This window comes from Mastomys coucha, unplaced genomic scaffold (genome assembly GCF_008632895.1).
Source record: "Mastomys coucha isolate ucsf_1 unplaced genomic scaffold, UCSF_Mcou_1 pScaffold6, whole genome shotgun sequence".
NCBI classification, from domain to species: domain Eukaryota; kingdom Metazoa; phylum Chordata; class Mammalia; order Rodentia; family Muridae; genus Mastomys; species Mastomys coucha.
The window spans coordinates 48,767,519-48,784,656 of NW_022196912.1; the positions used below are offsets into that span (position 1 = coordinate 48,767,519).

Genomic DNA, 17,138 nt, shown 5'->3' on the forward strand with positions numbered 1-17,138 from the left:
GGGGAGGGATGGGGGAAGAGGGAGAGGGAGGGAGAGAGGGAGAGCTCTGTTGGGGCCCACAACTTGAAGGTGCCCAAGGCAGGAAGAACGCCAGCCCCAACATGGCTCTTGTTCATCTTCCAGCATCTCCAGACTCATTACTGATTGAAAAACCAGGAAATGGAGCAGATGATGCAATTTTTACTTCCTCAGCCGCGAAATGCTCCGTCAAGTCCTCAGGACATTCAGTGTGGATTAGCTCCATCCAGGCAGCTGCAGTCTCCAGGCGCTGTCTGCCCCTGGGTTTTGTGGCACACAGGCTCAGAGGTTTCCCACCGCTCTGCCAGGCTCAGTGGGTGGCAGAGGCGGATTTTTAGTCTTTCATGTGGAATTGCTCTGCTTATTTGGGTTTAAATCTCTGGCCCCGGCACTTCATTAGATGAGCTATTTTGGTCTCCTTTCCATTGAGGGGTGCTCTTTCCCCCCTCCTTCCCACAATGGCATATTTTTAAAGAGAGAAAATGAATGGAGCAGAGGAGTGTTGCTGAGGACATGTTTCAGAACGCATTTAATCTATTTAATCTATTCTTATCCCGAGAGAGGCCTGGGAGTCCCTTCCCCCACGGTACCTTTTTTTCAGGAAAAGAGGTAGTTGGAGAGAGGAAATAAAAAAAATATTATATTCATTATATTCTGGGAATTTGGGGAGAGCATTCTATTAAAAGGATTCATTCTTCCTGGGGCTTTGCAACAGCCACGTGGGGGTGAGTCTGGTTGTGGGAATATCCGGACGAACTAGATGAGACAGAAAAGCTGACAGCACTGGGAAGCACAGGGACCCTTGGATTCTTCAGGTAAAATACGCCCTCCCCAACACTGTGCCTGCCACACTGTATGAGCAAAGACCCACTGCCTTGTTCTTTCCCAAATGGCCCAGAATAGTTGATACTGAGTACAGTACCTGAGCCAATGGAGTATCGGAAAGATGTGGGGCTAGAATCAAGGTCGGTGCATGTCAACTTGAAATTCTGAATGTTTGTACCAACTTTTAGATCCACTGGGATGACCATGAAGTAAAAATTTGGAGTACATATTGGCTTTTCATCATTTTCTCCGATGATGTCCACAGTAACCTAGAACAGCAGAAAGGTGGTTTAGAATATTATTACATGTGAGTCGGTGTGTGTATGGGGGTGGGGCAGAAGTCAACTTGTGGTTGGAAGTTCTTTCCTATCACCATGGGGATTCCCAATGATCAAACTCAAGTTTTCAGGCTTGGCAGCAATTGCCTTTATTTGCTGAGCCATTTCATTAGCCCAGGCCTTAAGAGCTAAAATGCACCGAGCGCTCACTGTGTGGGATATGGAATTTGCATGAATTCACTGATTTAACCTCATATGTGAGAGAGAACGTGATAGCTCCCATCTACAGATAAGAAAAAAGGGAACTCAGAGACAGCAAGTAATTGACATAAAACCATTCAAATGGTGAGAGGCTGAGCTAAGATTTTAGTGTGGTTTTGTCTTGCTCCAAATCCTTTGCTATTAGTTTCTCTGCTGTGTGTATTCTCTTTCTCTCTCTCTCTCCCTCCCTCTCCCTCCCTCTCCCTCTTCCCCCTCCCTCCCTCTCCCCCCTCTCCTCTCTCTATGTCTATCTCTCTCTCTCTCTCTCTCTCTCTGTGTGTGTGTGTGTGTGTGTGTGTGTGTGTGCGTGCGTCCCTTGTGAACCTGCAATCAGTCTCTATCATTGTATACCTCACAATGGTTCTCAACTCTGGATCCATTTTCTTGGGCCCATTTGGAGTCCCTGGAGGCTGGGGCCCAGGCAGCTTCTGTTATGTTCTTCAGCTGACTGTACCATGCAGCCTGGCCTCCTGCTTTGCCACACTCTCACCTGTAGCCCGGCTGATAGACCTGTACTGAGTCCCCAGCTGGCATGCCACAAGCAGGCATGTAGATCTTTCATTTCTGGGTCTCAGGCCTGGTGAACTGACTGGGACACCTGCCAGCAGAGGACTTCATATTCTCAGTCCTGAAAGGGACTTATGTGATCATTTTGGGCTCATCATGCTATTAAAGGCTTATGCATTTTGAGTCATATTCATTCTACTTTTGAAATGGAGGGATTTCAGCTATTTCTAATACTGGGAATAAATTGAAATATTCACTCTAGTTAGCTTCCAGAGCGGAGTCCATTCATTTCTGTCTTCAAAAAAAAAAAAGAAAAAAGAAAAAAAAAGACACCCTAATAAACACAGCAATCATCTCCAATTTTCCCTGGATAGGAATGTTGAACCTCATGAATCTTGAGCACACCATCCCATTAACACAAAGCAGGTCGACAGAGGAACTGAACTACCCAGCACTGGTTAGTCACCTGACTTTCCACAGAACTAGGGTCACAGAGACAAACCTTGTCCATACCCTCTCAGAAGATTGGGAGCATGACTAAGAAATGAATTCATTCTCCTCATTGCAAGCCTGTTGCATCCCTCCCACACAGGGCTGCCAGCTCAGTAGCTTCCCTCATACCTTTTCCCTTCACTAATGGATCTTTATGGCCATCCTAACAATCAACCCACAGACCCACCAGGGACTCTGGGATGCTTGTGTGAGGCACCAGCCCCCTCGGAAACATGTCTGGTGAGGTACGTGAACTCCACACACTTGTGTACTGAGAATCTGTGTTCGACAAGGGCCTCAACATGGACTGAGAAGCAATGTCTCAGCAGGCATCTGCAGTGGTTTGGATGTGGGTAAGGCTTGTATCCAATCTGATACTGCTATAGACTGCTATAACTATGGGAGGTACATGAGTTATTGAGGGGATACTCTCAAAGGGATTGTGAGACCTGGTCCTGTTCTCTCCTTGCCTCCTGACTCTTGAAATGTGAGCATTATCTAAAACACATATTCCCACCCCATACCACTGTCACCAAAGGTGTAAACAGATGGGCTTGAATCTTCAGAATCAGGAGCCAAAGGATACCTCTCTTTACTTCAGCCATAGCTACTATGTAATTTTATCATCATGGTACTCCATCAGGTGTGCATGTGGTAGGGCAGAAATAGGCAAGGCCCCTTCAGGAAGAGATTAAGAACTACAAAACCAACTGCTCTGGCAGCTTGCCACTTACCACCAGCCCATAGAAGAAAAGCAAGATCTAAATTACCCTAGGAGGAACTTCGTTCCACAAAGTGGCTTTGTGGCTTCAGTAGATATGCCAGTGTCTTGCCATCGTTCTCAACTCGTCTCTCAATGGCTCACAAATGCGAGCCTCAAATAGTTGTGGATCTATATGTCCTGGGAATGCTTCTTTCTCTTCTCTTCATTTACCCATTCTGCCATAGCCACATGCTGAGGGTGTGAAGGAGACCTCAAGTCAACCAGCTTGGTGAATGTTAAGAGACCCAACAGCTCTACTCACAGTAACCGAGCTCCTGTCCTCGCCATTGGTGGCCTCGACTGTGAGAATGTAGACAGGAGTGGTTTCATGGTCTGCTTGAGTTATCAGTTGGAGTTCTCCTGTCTTGGGATTAATCCAAAATATGTTTGGGTACTGGAGGCTGGCCCCTCCTCTGGATATGGAATACATCACTGGACTCTGGGGGAAGTCTGCATCAGTCGCTCGCACCTGCCCAACCTGGGTTCTGGCTGCAGGAATAGAGTATGACGATTAGCACTAACCTGGCGGAAGGTATCCTCACTGTCATTGCCAGACCTTTAGAAGCTTCCTAGTTGTCACAAGTCTGTGCATTTTCTATAGTAAGTTTGAATGGTACACATGAGCATGCCATCCCCACTCCCAGTGTTTAGCAGTAGTGTTGTCTAAAAGTCTCTTGCACTTTTCAAATTCTCTATAATGAGTTACTGGGGCTAGAGAGGTGGCTCAGTGGTTAAGAACACCCATCCCTCTTTCAGAGGACCAGATTTGATTGTCAGCACCTACATGGTGGCTTGCAACAATCTGTAACTCCAGTTTGGGGAGATCTGACTCCCTCTTCTGGCCTCTGCAGGCACCAGGCACTCACACAATGCACTAACGTACCTGCAGGCAATGCATTCACACACATAAAATAAAAATAAATCTTTAGAAAAAGAATATAGCACTTGATGAATACCAAGTGTAGATGTTTAAATTCTATCATGTCTGCTTATTTTTTACAAGAGTTGGTAAGGCTACTGAAGTTCTTGCTTTGTAGAAGTTCTTTATCATAAGTTACATACTTGTGGGAGGGAGACCCTGTTATTCCCTCCTACAGGCTAACATCAACTGTGTGACTTGTACAAGAAGGCCAAAGTCACAGTAGTGAGATCAGTGGATTTATTAAATGTTAGGTCCTGTTCAATATGTAGAACACACTGGGCAAAGTGTAAGGAGCTAAATGTGCTCCCTGGACCATCTTTTTTGTGTTTTGTTTTGAAACATCATGTCAGAAAATAGAGACTGTCACAGGAGAATTAAATGAACTGGAAAAATTGGAGGAGGCTCTGCTTTTGATTTGGCTCTGTTTTTCATTATAGAAGAAATACCCGTGATCTCCAGGTACATGGCTGGAGAGGATCTGTTATATTTGACAGAATATGCTAGGCAAAATAGAAAGCTAACACTTATTATCTTCAAGTCAGGGAAGATGAAGAGAAACTGAAGCTGAGAGCAAGGATTTTCTCTGTTTTTGTTTCCGTCTCTGTCTGTCTGTTTGTCTCTCTCTCTCCTCCCTTTCTTCCTCTCCCTCCCCTATCTTTCTCTCATGTGTGTGTTCTTGTTTTCTATCATCTATCTGTCTGTCTATCTATCTATCTATCTATCTATCTATCTATCTATCTATCTATCTATCTATCTATCTATCTATGATCTCTGTCTCCCCACCCTGTGTGTGTGTATGTGTGTGTGTGTGTTGTCACAGGGTCTCACATAGTCCATGCTGACTTTGAACTTGCTATGTAAGAGCAGATATCCCTGAACTCATGTTCCTCTTGCCTTCACCTCCCAAGTGCTAGGATTACAGGCATGTGCCACTATGTCAGTGATGAGAACTTTTTCTTGATGGGACAATAGCCCATGAAAATTAAAGTACCATTATAAAGGCAGAAAATAAGACTGCCAGTGAACTAAAGAAGAAAGAGGAAATGCTCTTACTTTGCCTTTAAATAAAGAAACTAGAGAAGTGGTAAATCTTTTCCCTCATTGGAAATTCCAACTGGTGAACCAGTGAGCTGGTTAAAAACCACAGAAGAGACTAAGAAAAACTTCAGTCCACAACAGGATTGTAGGATGAACAGAATCAAGCAGACAGAAGGGAAGCAATCAAGGCATTCAGAGAAATGCAGTTTAATCAAGTTTTCAAAATCCATGTTTCACCTGGAGGTCTCTGCAGTGGCAAGAGCAACTCAAGAGTGGGGTGGAGAGGAAGAAAGGGAGAACAGGAGTGGGGAGAGGGAGAGGGAAAGGCAGAGGAGAGGCAAAAGCCATGCCTTTACAGAGCCTAAAGACAGGTGAAGCCCGGCAAGAGTCTATGATCTGGAACATTATTCCTACCTACCTGGTCTTCTCTCTGGTACAGCAAACATGTAGGATGGTCTGTCAAAGATGAGAGGAAATTCATTTTCTGGGCTTGTTAGGATAGAAATGTAGATGCTATCTAAAAATTGAAATAGAAACAAATCACAACCTGTACTTATTTGTTCAGTGAGCATTTTGAAAGTATCTTCTGATGTGCGTGGGCTCTGGGATACAGGTGCAAACCTGGCTTCAAGACACTGAGTTGTAGGCTCTCTGATTACAAATACAAGCCACAATGGAACATGGAGGAGAAAGTCTGAGATGACCCTGACAATGATTGAGAGGGGCAAGTGGGCAGTATGAAGACAGGGAGTGTGAGATGGGGGATGGTATGGAATGATGAATGGGGGATGGCATGGAATGGGGGAGAGTGTGAGATGGGATAGTGTACAGTGGGGGATAGTGTCTAATGGTGGACAATGAGGTATGGGGATAGAATGGAGAGAGGGACAGTGTGGAATTAGGATAGGACAGAAAGGGGAGGACTATGGGAGGAAGAGTTCTAGCCATGTACAAAACCACCTCGGTATAAAGCTCCTTGATCCTCTCAGGACTGTTGCAAGTGAAGAAAAGGGGAGTTGGAGGAAGTGAGGAGATGCAGCTATTGATTTAGGCAGTAGCCAGATCATAGAAGTGCTGTGTGCCAAACCCAAGATTTAACCATGAACTTGACAGGGAGGGGTGCATTGGCATTTGCATTTCTAAAAAAAAAAAAATCACTGATAGAAATGGTGAAGCCGTGTGGAAAAGGAGCAAGATTGAAGAACACTCGAGTGGTGTAACTCAGCCAAGAGGAAGTAGCTATTGGGGACCAATTGGTGTAACAGGGAGACTCTGTGCCCAAAACCTAGAAGTACTAAGTGCAGTTTAATCATTGATGCCCATGGGGATGCCATATGTAGTAAGTCAAAAAGGTACTTGCTTTTGTAGTACGGAGGAGCAGCATCTTGCACTTGGATTATCACACTGTACTTATTGCCAGCTGCAAGGTTGCTTGGATTTTCATAATCTAGATCACCAATCAACTAGGTCAAGACAGACAATAAATTACATGGCATAAACAGCCCGTTATTGAACTGACAGATCTGTTTTCATACAGTTAGTGGCCGGGTAAATTGCCAGAATCCTTTGGGAAAGCATTGGCCAGAGCTTGAGGAGCTGTGAGACGATACTGTAACACCACTAGAGAACTTACTCAGGATTTAGCAGCAGAGAAGCATGTCTCCAAGGATGTCCATATACCTGGCACTTCTGCCCACCAAACAAGGTTCATACTGTCATGTCAGTGGAAGAAAAGCCCAATCCTGAACCTTTTATACAGGAATAGTTCCACTACTTAACATACTTATACAAATATATAGAGATACACAAAACCACACAGAAAAGAAACAAGAAAGATATATCACACTGTTGACATGGGGATACTCTTCAGTGCTCCCTACACTTTAAAATGGTGGACATGGATTAAGAACCTAAGAAAAAAATGAATCTCCCCAAAATAGAAATTAGTTTTTTTTTATGATACCATTACTCTTTAGGGGATTGAAGATGGCTTGAGATGGGAGGTAAGAAATGAGGCAGGCTGAAGAGAGAGGTGGTGGGCAGCTTGCTCTCATCCCTGAGGTCTGCTGGAAACACTCCTCAAGCCACCCCCACTTGCCCTGTCCTTCCTTTTTGCTCCTTTCCCCACACCTGGTGTGAGCAGGGGCCTCACAAGCTTGTTGAGCCCTGCCCTTCATGCCTGCCCATCCAATCTGCCTTGGCCCCGTGCATACTTTCCACCTGCTCCTTGTTTGACTCTCTGTAGGGTCTCTGGCGCTCCTGTGATGCAGAATCCATCAAGATGGCCCAGGCCCTGCTTTCTCTCCCTTGTACCTCATTGGAGGGGCAGGCACTTAAATAACAAAGGAGCTTGTGTGCAGAGGGCACTGCCGTGTCTACAACTGCTCGCAAAACCGAATGCAAACACAAGCCACGCAAAGTCCTGAGCACCCCAGCACAGCTCTGCGTAATGAGCGATGCTGAAGCCTGGGTAAAATAAAAGAGCTCCCAGGAACACACAGCCACTATTAAGTCTCTCTGTTACCGGGCCTCTGAGAGGAGGTTGCTTTGCAAATTTCTCTCTGCAGCGTAGCAAAAGCACCATGCGTGCTGGACCAGCTTCCCCTGTGTCCTTTGAATGATACAATGACCATAAACTGACCACAATTCTCCCAGAGCCAGCTGGATGCTGTGAAAATCTGCGGCTGCTCCCCGCTCCAGATGGCGTGGTAAAGTTGAATTTGTTGTTTGGAGCTTCGCTGTCATCATCAAAGCAGAACTTGTTCAGGTCCAAAAGCAACGTCCCGTTGGCTGCTCTTTCAGGCAACATAATGCTGGCAAAAAGACATAATTCAATATTTTCCCCTAACAAATGGCAACTGAGTAGGCCTTCTAACCTAGGCAGAGGCTAGCTACCTCTACTTCATTTTCAATTTTACAAGTTCTAGGCTGTCACAGTGTCGTCCTCGCTGGTCTCACTATTTCTGCCCCTGATTCCCTTCTGGGTGCTTTTCACCCAGCAGCCAGAGGTATCTTGTTAGTGTCAGGTCATGACAGTATGCTCCCAAGACCTGACAAGCTCCTTCATTCAGTCACCATCCTAACTTTGGGACTCTCCTCACCAGCTCCTAGTTTACCTCTCTGACCTCAGCTCCGCCTTCTTCACGATCCCCCCAAACCCTGCTCCGCCTACCACTCTTGCCTCCTGTTGCTCCTCATACAGGCCACCAAGGCTCTAGCTCCAGGGTCATTACTCCTGCTTTTGGAATGGTCTTCTGGCAGATCTCCAGAGTGTTCCTCAGAGTCCCACAAAGTAAAGACTCAGTCCCTAGGGTGGTGCTCGTGGGAGGCGGTGGAGTCTCTAAAAGGCGGAGCTATCTGAGAGTAAACCTAGTTACGTGGGCACGCCCTCAAATCGGACTTTGGGACTCCACCCTTTTCTCTTTCAATTCCCCAGTCATGAGAGGAGTGGTTTTATCCTACTGTGGGCTCCTACCATAATTTGTTATCTCACTATAGAGTCCAAAGCAATGGGGCCAACCTATTACCATCTGAAATCTCCAAAACTGTGAGATGAACTAATCTTCCTTGGGTGTTCGTTACAGAGCTGGGAAATGGATGAATACCCTCCTTCTTTCATTTCCTTGAGCTTCTAACCTAATGTCACATTCTTTAAAATATATTAATGATTCCTATCCACTGTTACACCTGCTGTTTGCCTCTTTATTTGAAATTCTTAGAATTTATCATTATCCAACATGCTACATATTTTACTTATTCAGCCCGTATATCATCTGCTTCCACCTAGAATGTACACTACTCAAGGGCAGGGTCATCGTTTGCTTTGTTCTTTGCCCTGTCAATAAATATTTGTGAGATGAATGAATGGTAGTATGTAAGAGTATAGTTGTGAAGAACACAGAGAAATGAGACTTCCACACCTAGACTGTTGGAAAACCCACCTCTATGCCCCACCTCCAGTAACCCAGCAACAGTGGCCACATCAGCAGCAGCAGCCAAAATGTAACACATTTCCACAATTGTCCTATGCAGATGCATTATACCCCTTTATAAGAAGCCAGTGCTTTCTCTTCTGGGCCTCTTCTTTTCCCTTATAGCCTCACTCAGTAGCAGCCTCTGGATACCCCTCTCCCCAGTAAACCCCTTGTGTGAGATCTGAGGGATGGTGTGACCTCTGCTGCGGCATTCCTTAGCTCTGACAAACTAAGGTCCTCTGCTGCTAAATCCTAACGCTGACTGATGGAGTTTTAATTTGTCAAGAGAAGATTTCTTAGCTCCCATTCTTGGAAGATTGAAAGTTCCTTAACATTTCTCCTGGAGGTTTACAGTGTCATTGGGGGGGGGGGGATCTCAATACCTTCCATTGTTGAGACAAACCCATTGTTTTCAGTTCAGAAGGAATAAGAGAGAGCTTATCTAGGACCAGATATGAGTGGTCACAGTCCAACAGCACAGACTCAGGGTTCTCCAAATATCATGGAACACTGTGCAAGAGGTTCTATGAGGGTTACTTATGGAACAAAGAAAGTCAGGAATCAAAGTATTATCAAATACACTGGTGGGGATTGCAAGTGAGTGGGTTACAGCAAAGCAGGGGAAGCTGCAATATGTTTCAGATGCTATCTGATGGCATTCTTAGATCTCAGATTGGTGGAAGCCGGAGTCCCACTCTGAATACATTTTAAAGTTTTGATCATCACAGGGATGTTAGGTCAAACACAGGTAGGCAACAAATGACTTTCAGTGGGATTAAAAGTAGCCCAAGATAATTTGTCTCTACCTTGCAACATTTTAATTCTCCATAATCATGAACTTCTATCATTTTGGTATCATAGAATCTTTAATACAGACTCAGCTTTTTCTCCCTCCCTCCCTCCCTTCCTCCCTCCCTCCCTCCCTCCCTTCTTCCTTCCTTCCTTCCTTCCTTCCTTCCTTCTTTCCATAATTCCTTCTTTCTTTCTCTTTCTCTTTCTGTCTGTCATTTCTCTTCCTTTCTTTCTTTTCTCCTCTTTCTCTTTTATCCAAAAGACATTAAGGGTCCACTCTGAAATCCTAGCCTCAGCCTCTGGCCTAGCTAAACTTGGTGAGAGAGACTGAGGAAAACTAACTCCTGAAGGCTTCAGTCTATAGAGGGCTGTGCTCACACATCTCCAGTTTCTCCTTTTCCATATTCAAAACAGGCATTAGCTTTTGCTACATGACATACAGGCCCCAATCCTAATGACCTGAAATAACAGCATTTAGTGTTGCTCATGATCCTATGGGTCATCTGGTAGCTCTTTGGGTTCTGGTTGGACATGATTGGTGTCTGTGGTCACTAGAAGGTGGATTAGGATGGAGGTCTAAGGTGGTCTTGTTCACAGGACTAGGGGTGGAAAAGGATTGGCATCTGGTTCTTAGAGCATTCAAACTACGACAGGATGAAAGGTCCTCTGATTCTCGGTATCATCTCTCTACAACCAAAGTATACTCCTCCACTGCGACAGCTCACAACTGTGGAGCAAGGATAGTGTTCGGCTGTGACTGTTAACAGCATTTGCTTGCTAGAGACAGCACAGCTGTCCCTGTGTGTCGACAAGGCCACACTGGCAGAAAGCACACCTGCCATTTTGTTTCTGCCGTCACTGTGCGATGCCATGGTTTTAGTCATTGATTCTTTGAATAGGGACCACTTATTAAATGCTGTGTGCTTTAAGAAGTATCTCTATTTCCATTGTCTCCAAGAGGTTTGTATCATTGTCCTCATCTTACAGGGAAACAAAGAGGAGTATGGAGGTGTTTCAAGGCTTATCTAAGAGAGTTAGAGCCTCTGGACATGACTCTTCGTTGTCTGTTAGGATCATTGCAAACTTTAAGTTTCATTGGGATGGGGCAAGACAGTGCAGAGGTTCCTCCATCTTGTATTCTTGCTGAGGCCATTTCAGGTTTAACTAGAATTTGATCTCCTTGATGGAAAATTCCAATGGAAAACTACCCAACTCTATTCTAGGAACCGAAGGTCAGGATGTCCTAGCTAACTTATTCCAGTTTCTGTAAACTGCCTATTTCTGTGGCACCCCTCTAGCCATTCACATATCTTTGTTTCTATGAAGCTGCCTGCTTCAGAGGTCTTGCTTCTGCAAGGCCTCTGCAGCCACAAAGAGAGATGCAGGACATGGTTTCTGCCTTAAAACACTCCATCTTCTGAATACTTGGGGTGACACCTAGGTCCATGCCCACTTGCGTGTGGTCCCATCCAGTTTGAATACATGGATTTTAATTGGCTACACGCTATATCTAAATGGTCATCTGTGGTGAGCTCCCCATAATGCCATCAGTTGTATCTAGGCCATAGGTGTTTGTAGATTTAAGGTTTGATTATAATACTGCTGAACTGGAAGAGTGCATCATCTAGAGAATTTGGGATCCTGGTTCCAGATTCTCCCCTCCCCTCCTCTTGCCCCCCCCTCTGTCTGCCTGCCTGCCTGCCTGCCTGTCTGTCTGTCTGTCTATCTCTCTCCTCTCTCTGTCTCTGTCTCTCTCTTCTCTCTCTCTCTCCTCTCTCTGTCTCTCTCCTCTCTCTGTCTCTCTCTCTTCTCTCTGTCTCTCTCTGTCTCTCTCTGTCTCTCTGTCTCTGTCTCTGTGTCCCTGTCCCTGTCTCTCTCTCTCTCCTCTCTCTCTCTCTCTCTCTCTCTCTCTCTCTCTCTCTCTCTCTCTCTCTCTCACATCTCTCCCACCCCCCACACACGCACTCTGCCTGTTGCATGCTAGGCACACACTTTAAACTACATCAGCAGTTTTGACATGTTCTTTCATTTTTCTTGGTATTTTTCCCACAAACATTTCTCTTGGAATGCCACGCCCCCTCATCCATCAATCTCTTCCTTCCTCTAAGGGAAGCTACTGTGCTGCTGCTCTCCCTTACAGCCATCAGACCACTGGGGGCCTCCCAAAGGTGACTGTGCCCAGCAGCTTTCTGAATCCACCTCCTGCTCTTGAGCAGCTTGCAAAGCACTTTCAGCCAAGTGTTTGACAATTTACAACCTGAGCGAGGCTATCTCGCTGCCTTCGAGGCCTCCACTGGAGCCCTGGGCTCATTCATCATCAACTTGGGAAAGCCACAGGCCCTCGGTGCAAGGATGTGGGAGCCTGTAAGGACCTGCCTCCTCTGGGCTGTCCTGTCCCACCCACCCACAGACTCTGAGCCTCCAGCTCTCCCCCAGCAGCTGTTAATGAATGCTGGCACCCAGCCCACCCACTCCTCAGCCTATCTGCCGAGACTTCAAAGTCACAGTATTCTAGTATAAATGTCAAAGGCTGTGGAGCTCCGTTTTCTTTGTCCTGTGGTTTTGTTTTGCTTCCGTGCTTAGCATTGTAATGGCTGGGATGGAGAAGGGATTAAAGATAGGATGGTGGATATGCTGGATTGGACAGGGCTTCTTAGTCTCATGGGTCTGGAATGTTTAGGAGCCAGGGTGGGGAGTGGAAGTTGGGTTGGGGACATGCAGGCTGAGCTCTTGAAATGAAGATTTTCATTTTCCAGCTCAAAGAAACAAGCCATTTCATGGACCTGCTTCATGTCTAAGGCTTCAGCAGCACAGCTGGGAATTACCCTCATTGGAAAAGCCTGGAGGTGATGGCCACACTGTTTGGAATTATCCTCAGTAATGAATATAATTAGCATAGTTACTGATTTAGAGTGATGGGCTTCAGGGCTAATTTGGAGAGAGGATCAGGCCTCTGTGGGCTTGCCTGGAGGACCTAAAACATTCAAAATGTGATTTCACCAGGTGATATGAGACACTGTCTGCAAATTGTCCTACCACCACAGGAGACTCTGGACCCTAGGAAGCCAGAAATTTCAATGAACTTATTTGAGAAAAAGAGAAAACAAACAAAGGGGATTGAGACAGCACAGTCTGCTCTGGGTCCTGATACCCTCAGTGCAAAGGAATTAAGAAGAGCCCGAGGGCTTAGGATAGCAAGAGAAGATGTCTCCAGGATACACTTGAGCCACTGCAGAGGACGAGCATAGATGCGGATTTTCAAGGGAAGTGGGTGAGTCTGCAAAGTTCTATTCCATCTCTAGGGTCCAGACTTCCTTTAGCTGAGTATGGGCTTAGTTTGTGCATGTGATGTTGTATAAGCCACACCCTAATTATCTATGGCCTCCATCCCTGCCCATCTAAGAGACTGAGCATCTTGAATACTCAAGATAGTTGGTAGTCTACAACATGGTTCGGCCTGTGACTGGGTTAGCCAGGGCCTTAGCAGGAAGTAAATAGCAAATGAGGATACTTCTAGGAGGTTTAGTAAAGAGATGATCGCAAAGGGGTATTTGGGTATGTGTAGAAGTTTTAAGGGCTGGTACAGGTTTAATAAGCCTGGAGCATCCTTGCTACTCAGACACTAGGAAGTACCAGTGGAGAGAGAAGTTCCTAAAACTGGAATCTAGGGACTGGGAATATTGTGTGCAAAGGGCCACCTTACAGGAACTGAGCCCTTCAGAATATGGATGGGGCAGGGTTGAAAGGGGGCAGTTGATAAATCACCCCCAGCCCCACTCTTTCCCTAATTTTTAAAGCTCTCCTTCACTGGTCAGGAGAAGATGGTCTGCAAAGAAGGTAGTGGGCAGCCTTCCAGGGCATAGGGCCAGGTGTGTGGTGGATCTGAGACGTGTCCAGACAGACTGAGAGCACCAACACAGATCCTCTAGCACTGAGTAGAGCATGAAAGTTGTGAAAAGTGGGGAGCTTGTCAGATGAATGTAATAGTTATTGATAACCCCAGATGATCTTTGTCTAGGGCTTTTTGTCTTTTGCATGGCCATGCTAAGTATTAAATCTGCCCAAAGTCACTCAAAGAAAACCTAAGAAAACAGTCAAAGATATCCCAAGAGTCTCTGCCAATAGGGCCATCAAAGCAGAGGCCAGTTCTGACATTCAGTCTCACTTCAGAGGCAGGGCACTCTGCCCACAGAGGGTCATTGCTGAGGTGCACCTCACCCCAAACTGACCCCATTCAGATTTCCAGAGACTGGCTAGCAGGAGACCATAGAGCTGAGCTATTAGGGAAGAATTCCCAATTGTGTGGCTTTTTGACAAAATAGCAGAAAGACAAGCTAGGGTGTGTGTGTGTGTGTGTGTGTGTGTGTGTGTGTGTGTGCGCGCGCGCGTGCGCGCGCGCGCGCCCGTGTGCACAGGCAGTAAACCCAGAATCAAAAACAACTTTATCCGCTAGAATGAAGCTCTGTGTTTAAGAGCACGTATGCTGTTCCAGAGGACTAACGTCTCCATGAAGTCTCACAACTAATTGTGTATAACTCCATTTCCAGAGGGTCTGATACCTTCCTCTGTCCTCTGTAGGGAACCAGGCAGGCATATAGTGCACAGCCATACATGCAGGCAAAATGCTAACATACACAAAATAAAATTAAACAATTACTAAAATGCTTTACTTTAAACTTATTGTGAACTAATTGTGAGTCAAAGAACAAGTGGAAATAATATAATAACTCATGTCCCACATGCATTCTGTACCTCCCCTTCACATATATGCAATTAAGTCTCATAAGGTGAGTTCAATTTTTGTTTTGTTTTATCCACTGACTTGTTTTGATTTATTCATATTTTTCCTGAGATTTCTTTGGGAGTGCCTGGTTACTAATTCTGACTCTCCAAGCATCTATTAAAAGTGCTAAAAGCACCATTTCGCCCCTGGTGGCAATAAGTAAAGAAAAGACACAATCCAGAGAGGGTCCGTGGTGCAAATGGAATGAAATTTTTAAAAAAAAATCTGTAAAAACAGGTGGAGAGTTAAGGAAAAGTAATGAGGAAGGAAGGAAATGGGTAAGAAATAACAAAATGATCTTTGACGGAAATGGGACACCTCATATCTGCTTGTGGAGAGTTATTCCCCAATGCCATGACATATCAGAGAAGCCAGGGGTCAAGCACCACCCAAGAGGGAATACATTCCACCTCATGACTACCTGAAGGTGAGCTTTCTGCATGTTGCAGGGTTATCATTGATGTCTTCCACGATGAAGGTTATCTGCATGCGGTTCTCCTGACCCCCAGAGGGCCTGTCCCTCACCAGAACTTCCAGAGAAATGATGGGATTCTGTCTCAGTTCGCCTGCATCTCGATCTAGCCTTTGGGCCACTTGGATTGTCCCTGTCACTAAGGAGGCAAAGGTTAGAAGGCAAATGAAGAATAAAGACTCAGGGACAATGGAGAACACAGAAAAAGACTGTGCTAGAATGATGATCAGCTTGCACAGGGAGTAGCCTCTATACAGGCATGCCGGGTGTTTCTGGGTTTGATGTTTATTGGGACACCTGACCTGATCTTTCTCTAAAGCTACACCTTAGAGTCAAGTGTTGGCCCTGGGTTCAGCACTGTCCACGGCTAACAGAACTGGTGGGTAGCTGACTTCAATTTGATCTACTGGATTCTCTATTGGAGAATCTGTTGCTAAGAAACACACATTGGAGAGTGAGTGAGCTACAACTGAAGCTGCAGGCAAAAGCCCAGAACTTGAGCTGCTGAGATCCTCGGAGCAGTGCTGAGATCCTCGGAGCAGTGCTGGCTCACACCCTTCCTCTGCCCTGATCTCCCGACTCTTTCTTATGAGCTGTGCCTCCTCCTCTCCCCTCCCTTTCCTATCCCTCCTATCCTCTTCTCTTCCTTTCTACTGTCTTCTGCTTAGCTAGATTTGCTGCCATTTTTATTACTTGGAACCAGAGTCTTAGTTTAAATACTCAAAAAAAAAAAAAAAAGGTGTGAGAGGTTCAGAGGTAGAGTGTTTGCTTAGCATAGATAAGGTCCTGGGTTCAATCCCACGATTGAACAACATCAGAGTGAACAGAATTCTCATCCAAGATCATCTGTCCCTATACTCTTAGCTGTGTGAATTTGTCAATGCCAAGGCCTGCAGAAGTTTCCAGAGGTAGATCCCAGCTGCTGGCTTTGCATGTCCATTATTTCCCTTGACCTAGAACAGGTATTCTTTGCTCAAGGGCATATGGGGCCAGTGACACAGCCAATGCCACATAGTCTGGGATTGTCCAATGCTGGCTTCCACAAAAGCATTATGTAAAGTGAAGTCCATTGGGCTGGTGATGGGGTAGTATAATGGCTAAGAGGAGAGGCTCTAGAATCATCCATCTTGGACATCAAGGTGCCCCAGTGAGCTGGGCTCTTGGACAACCATTGAACTTGTCTGGGTGTCTCTCTAACCCTTGGTTTTCCTCTGTAAACTATGGATGGTGTTAGTCCATTGGATTATGCAAGAACCTGGGATGGAATGCATGTGGCCCCTCTACAGAATGTCTGGTAAGTATTCTGTATTAATACTCCACTAAGGTGGCTATTTCAGAGGACAGGAAGCTCATTCTCTGCACTAGGCTACTCATATGGGAACGATTTAGCAAGCTGATGTGCAGAGACACAGCCATGTGCCTCACCATTAGCCACAGGTAGTAGCTATTTAGCCTCTGAAATGGGGTCAGTCTGAATTGAGATATGCTTTAAGTATAAAACACACAACCTGCTTCCAAGCAAAATATATAAATATTTCAATTACTTTTAAATATCAATTATGTTGTAATGACAATATTTTAGATCCTAAGAGTAATTCTGTTTTGATTTTTGTCTTTTGTTTGTTTGTTTTTGAGAAAGAGTTTCTCTGTGTAACCCTGACTGTTTTGGAACTCAGTCACTAGAGCAGGCTGGCCTAGAACTCACAGAGATCTGCCTCCCAAGTGCTGCAATTAAACATGTGTACCACCATCCGGCTCAATTTCATTTTTTCAAATGAGACTATTGACGATCCTGAGATTACACATCTACTTTCATTCTATTTCAGTTCTGGTATTATTCCTCTCTTCTGAATCCTTAGGCATGTGTGGATGGAGCAGGCAGCTCATGCATCTTCACAGGCCCACCTTCCTCAGAGTGATGGGGCTGGGGCATGCTACCCTACAGCATAACACCCTGATGTCTTAGACAAAAGCAGAAGCAGGAGAACCTTTCTGCCCTTGCTCTGTTTATCT

General features: G+C 45.4%; 1 protein-coding gene across 1 annotated transcript in view; it reads right to left on the minus strand.

Annotated features, from left to right (window-relative positions):
• Positions 1-17,138, minus strand: part of Cdhr3 (cadherin related family member 3) — a 61,402-nt gene that overhangs the window by 12,272 nt on the left and 31,992 nt on the right. Inside the window, exons 8-13 of the mRNA XM_031357110.1 lie at positions 15,075-15,264; positions 7,746-7,917; positions 6,465-6,567; positions 5,523-5,621; positions 3,407-3,633; positions 941-1,112 (exon numbers count right to left, since the gene is read on the minus strand). Of these exons, the coding sequence (XP_031212970.1) occupies positions 941-1,112; positions 3,407-3,633; positions 5,523-5,621; positions 6,465-6,567; positions 7,746-7,917; positions 15,075-15,264 (963 nt within the window). The remainder of the gene's footprint in view (positions 1-940; positions 1,113-3,406; positions 3,634-5,522; positions 5,622-6,464; positions 6,568-7,745; positions 7,918-15,074; positions 15,265-17,138) is intronic.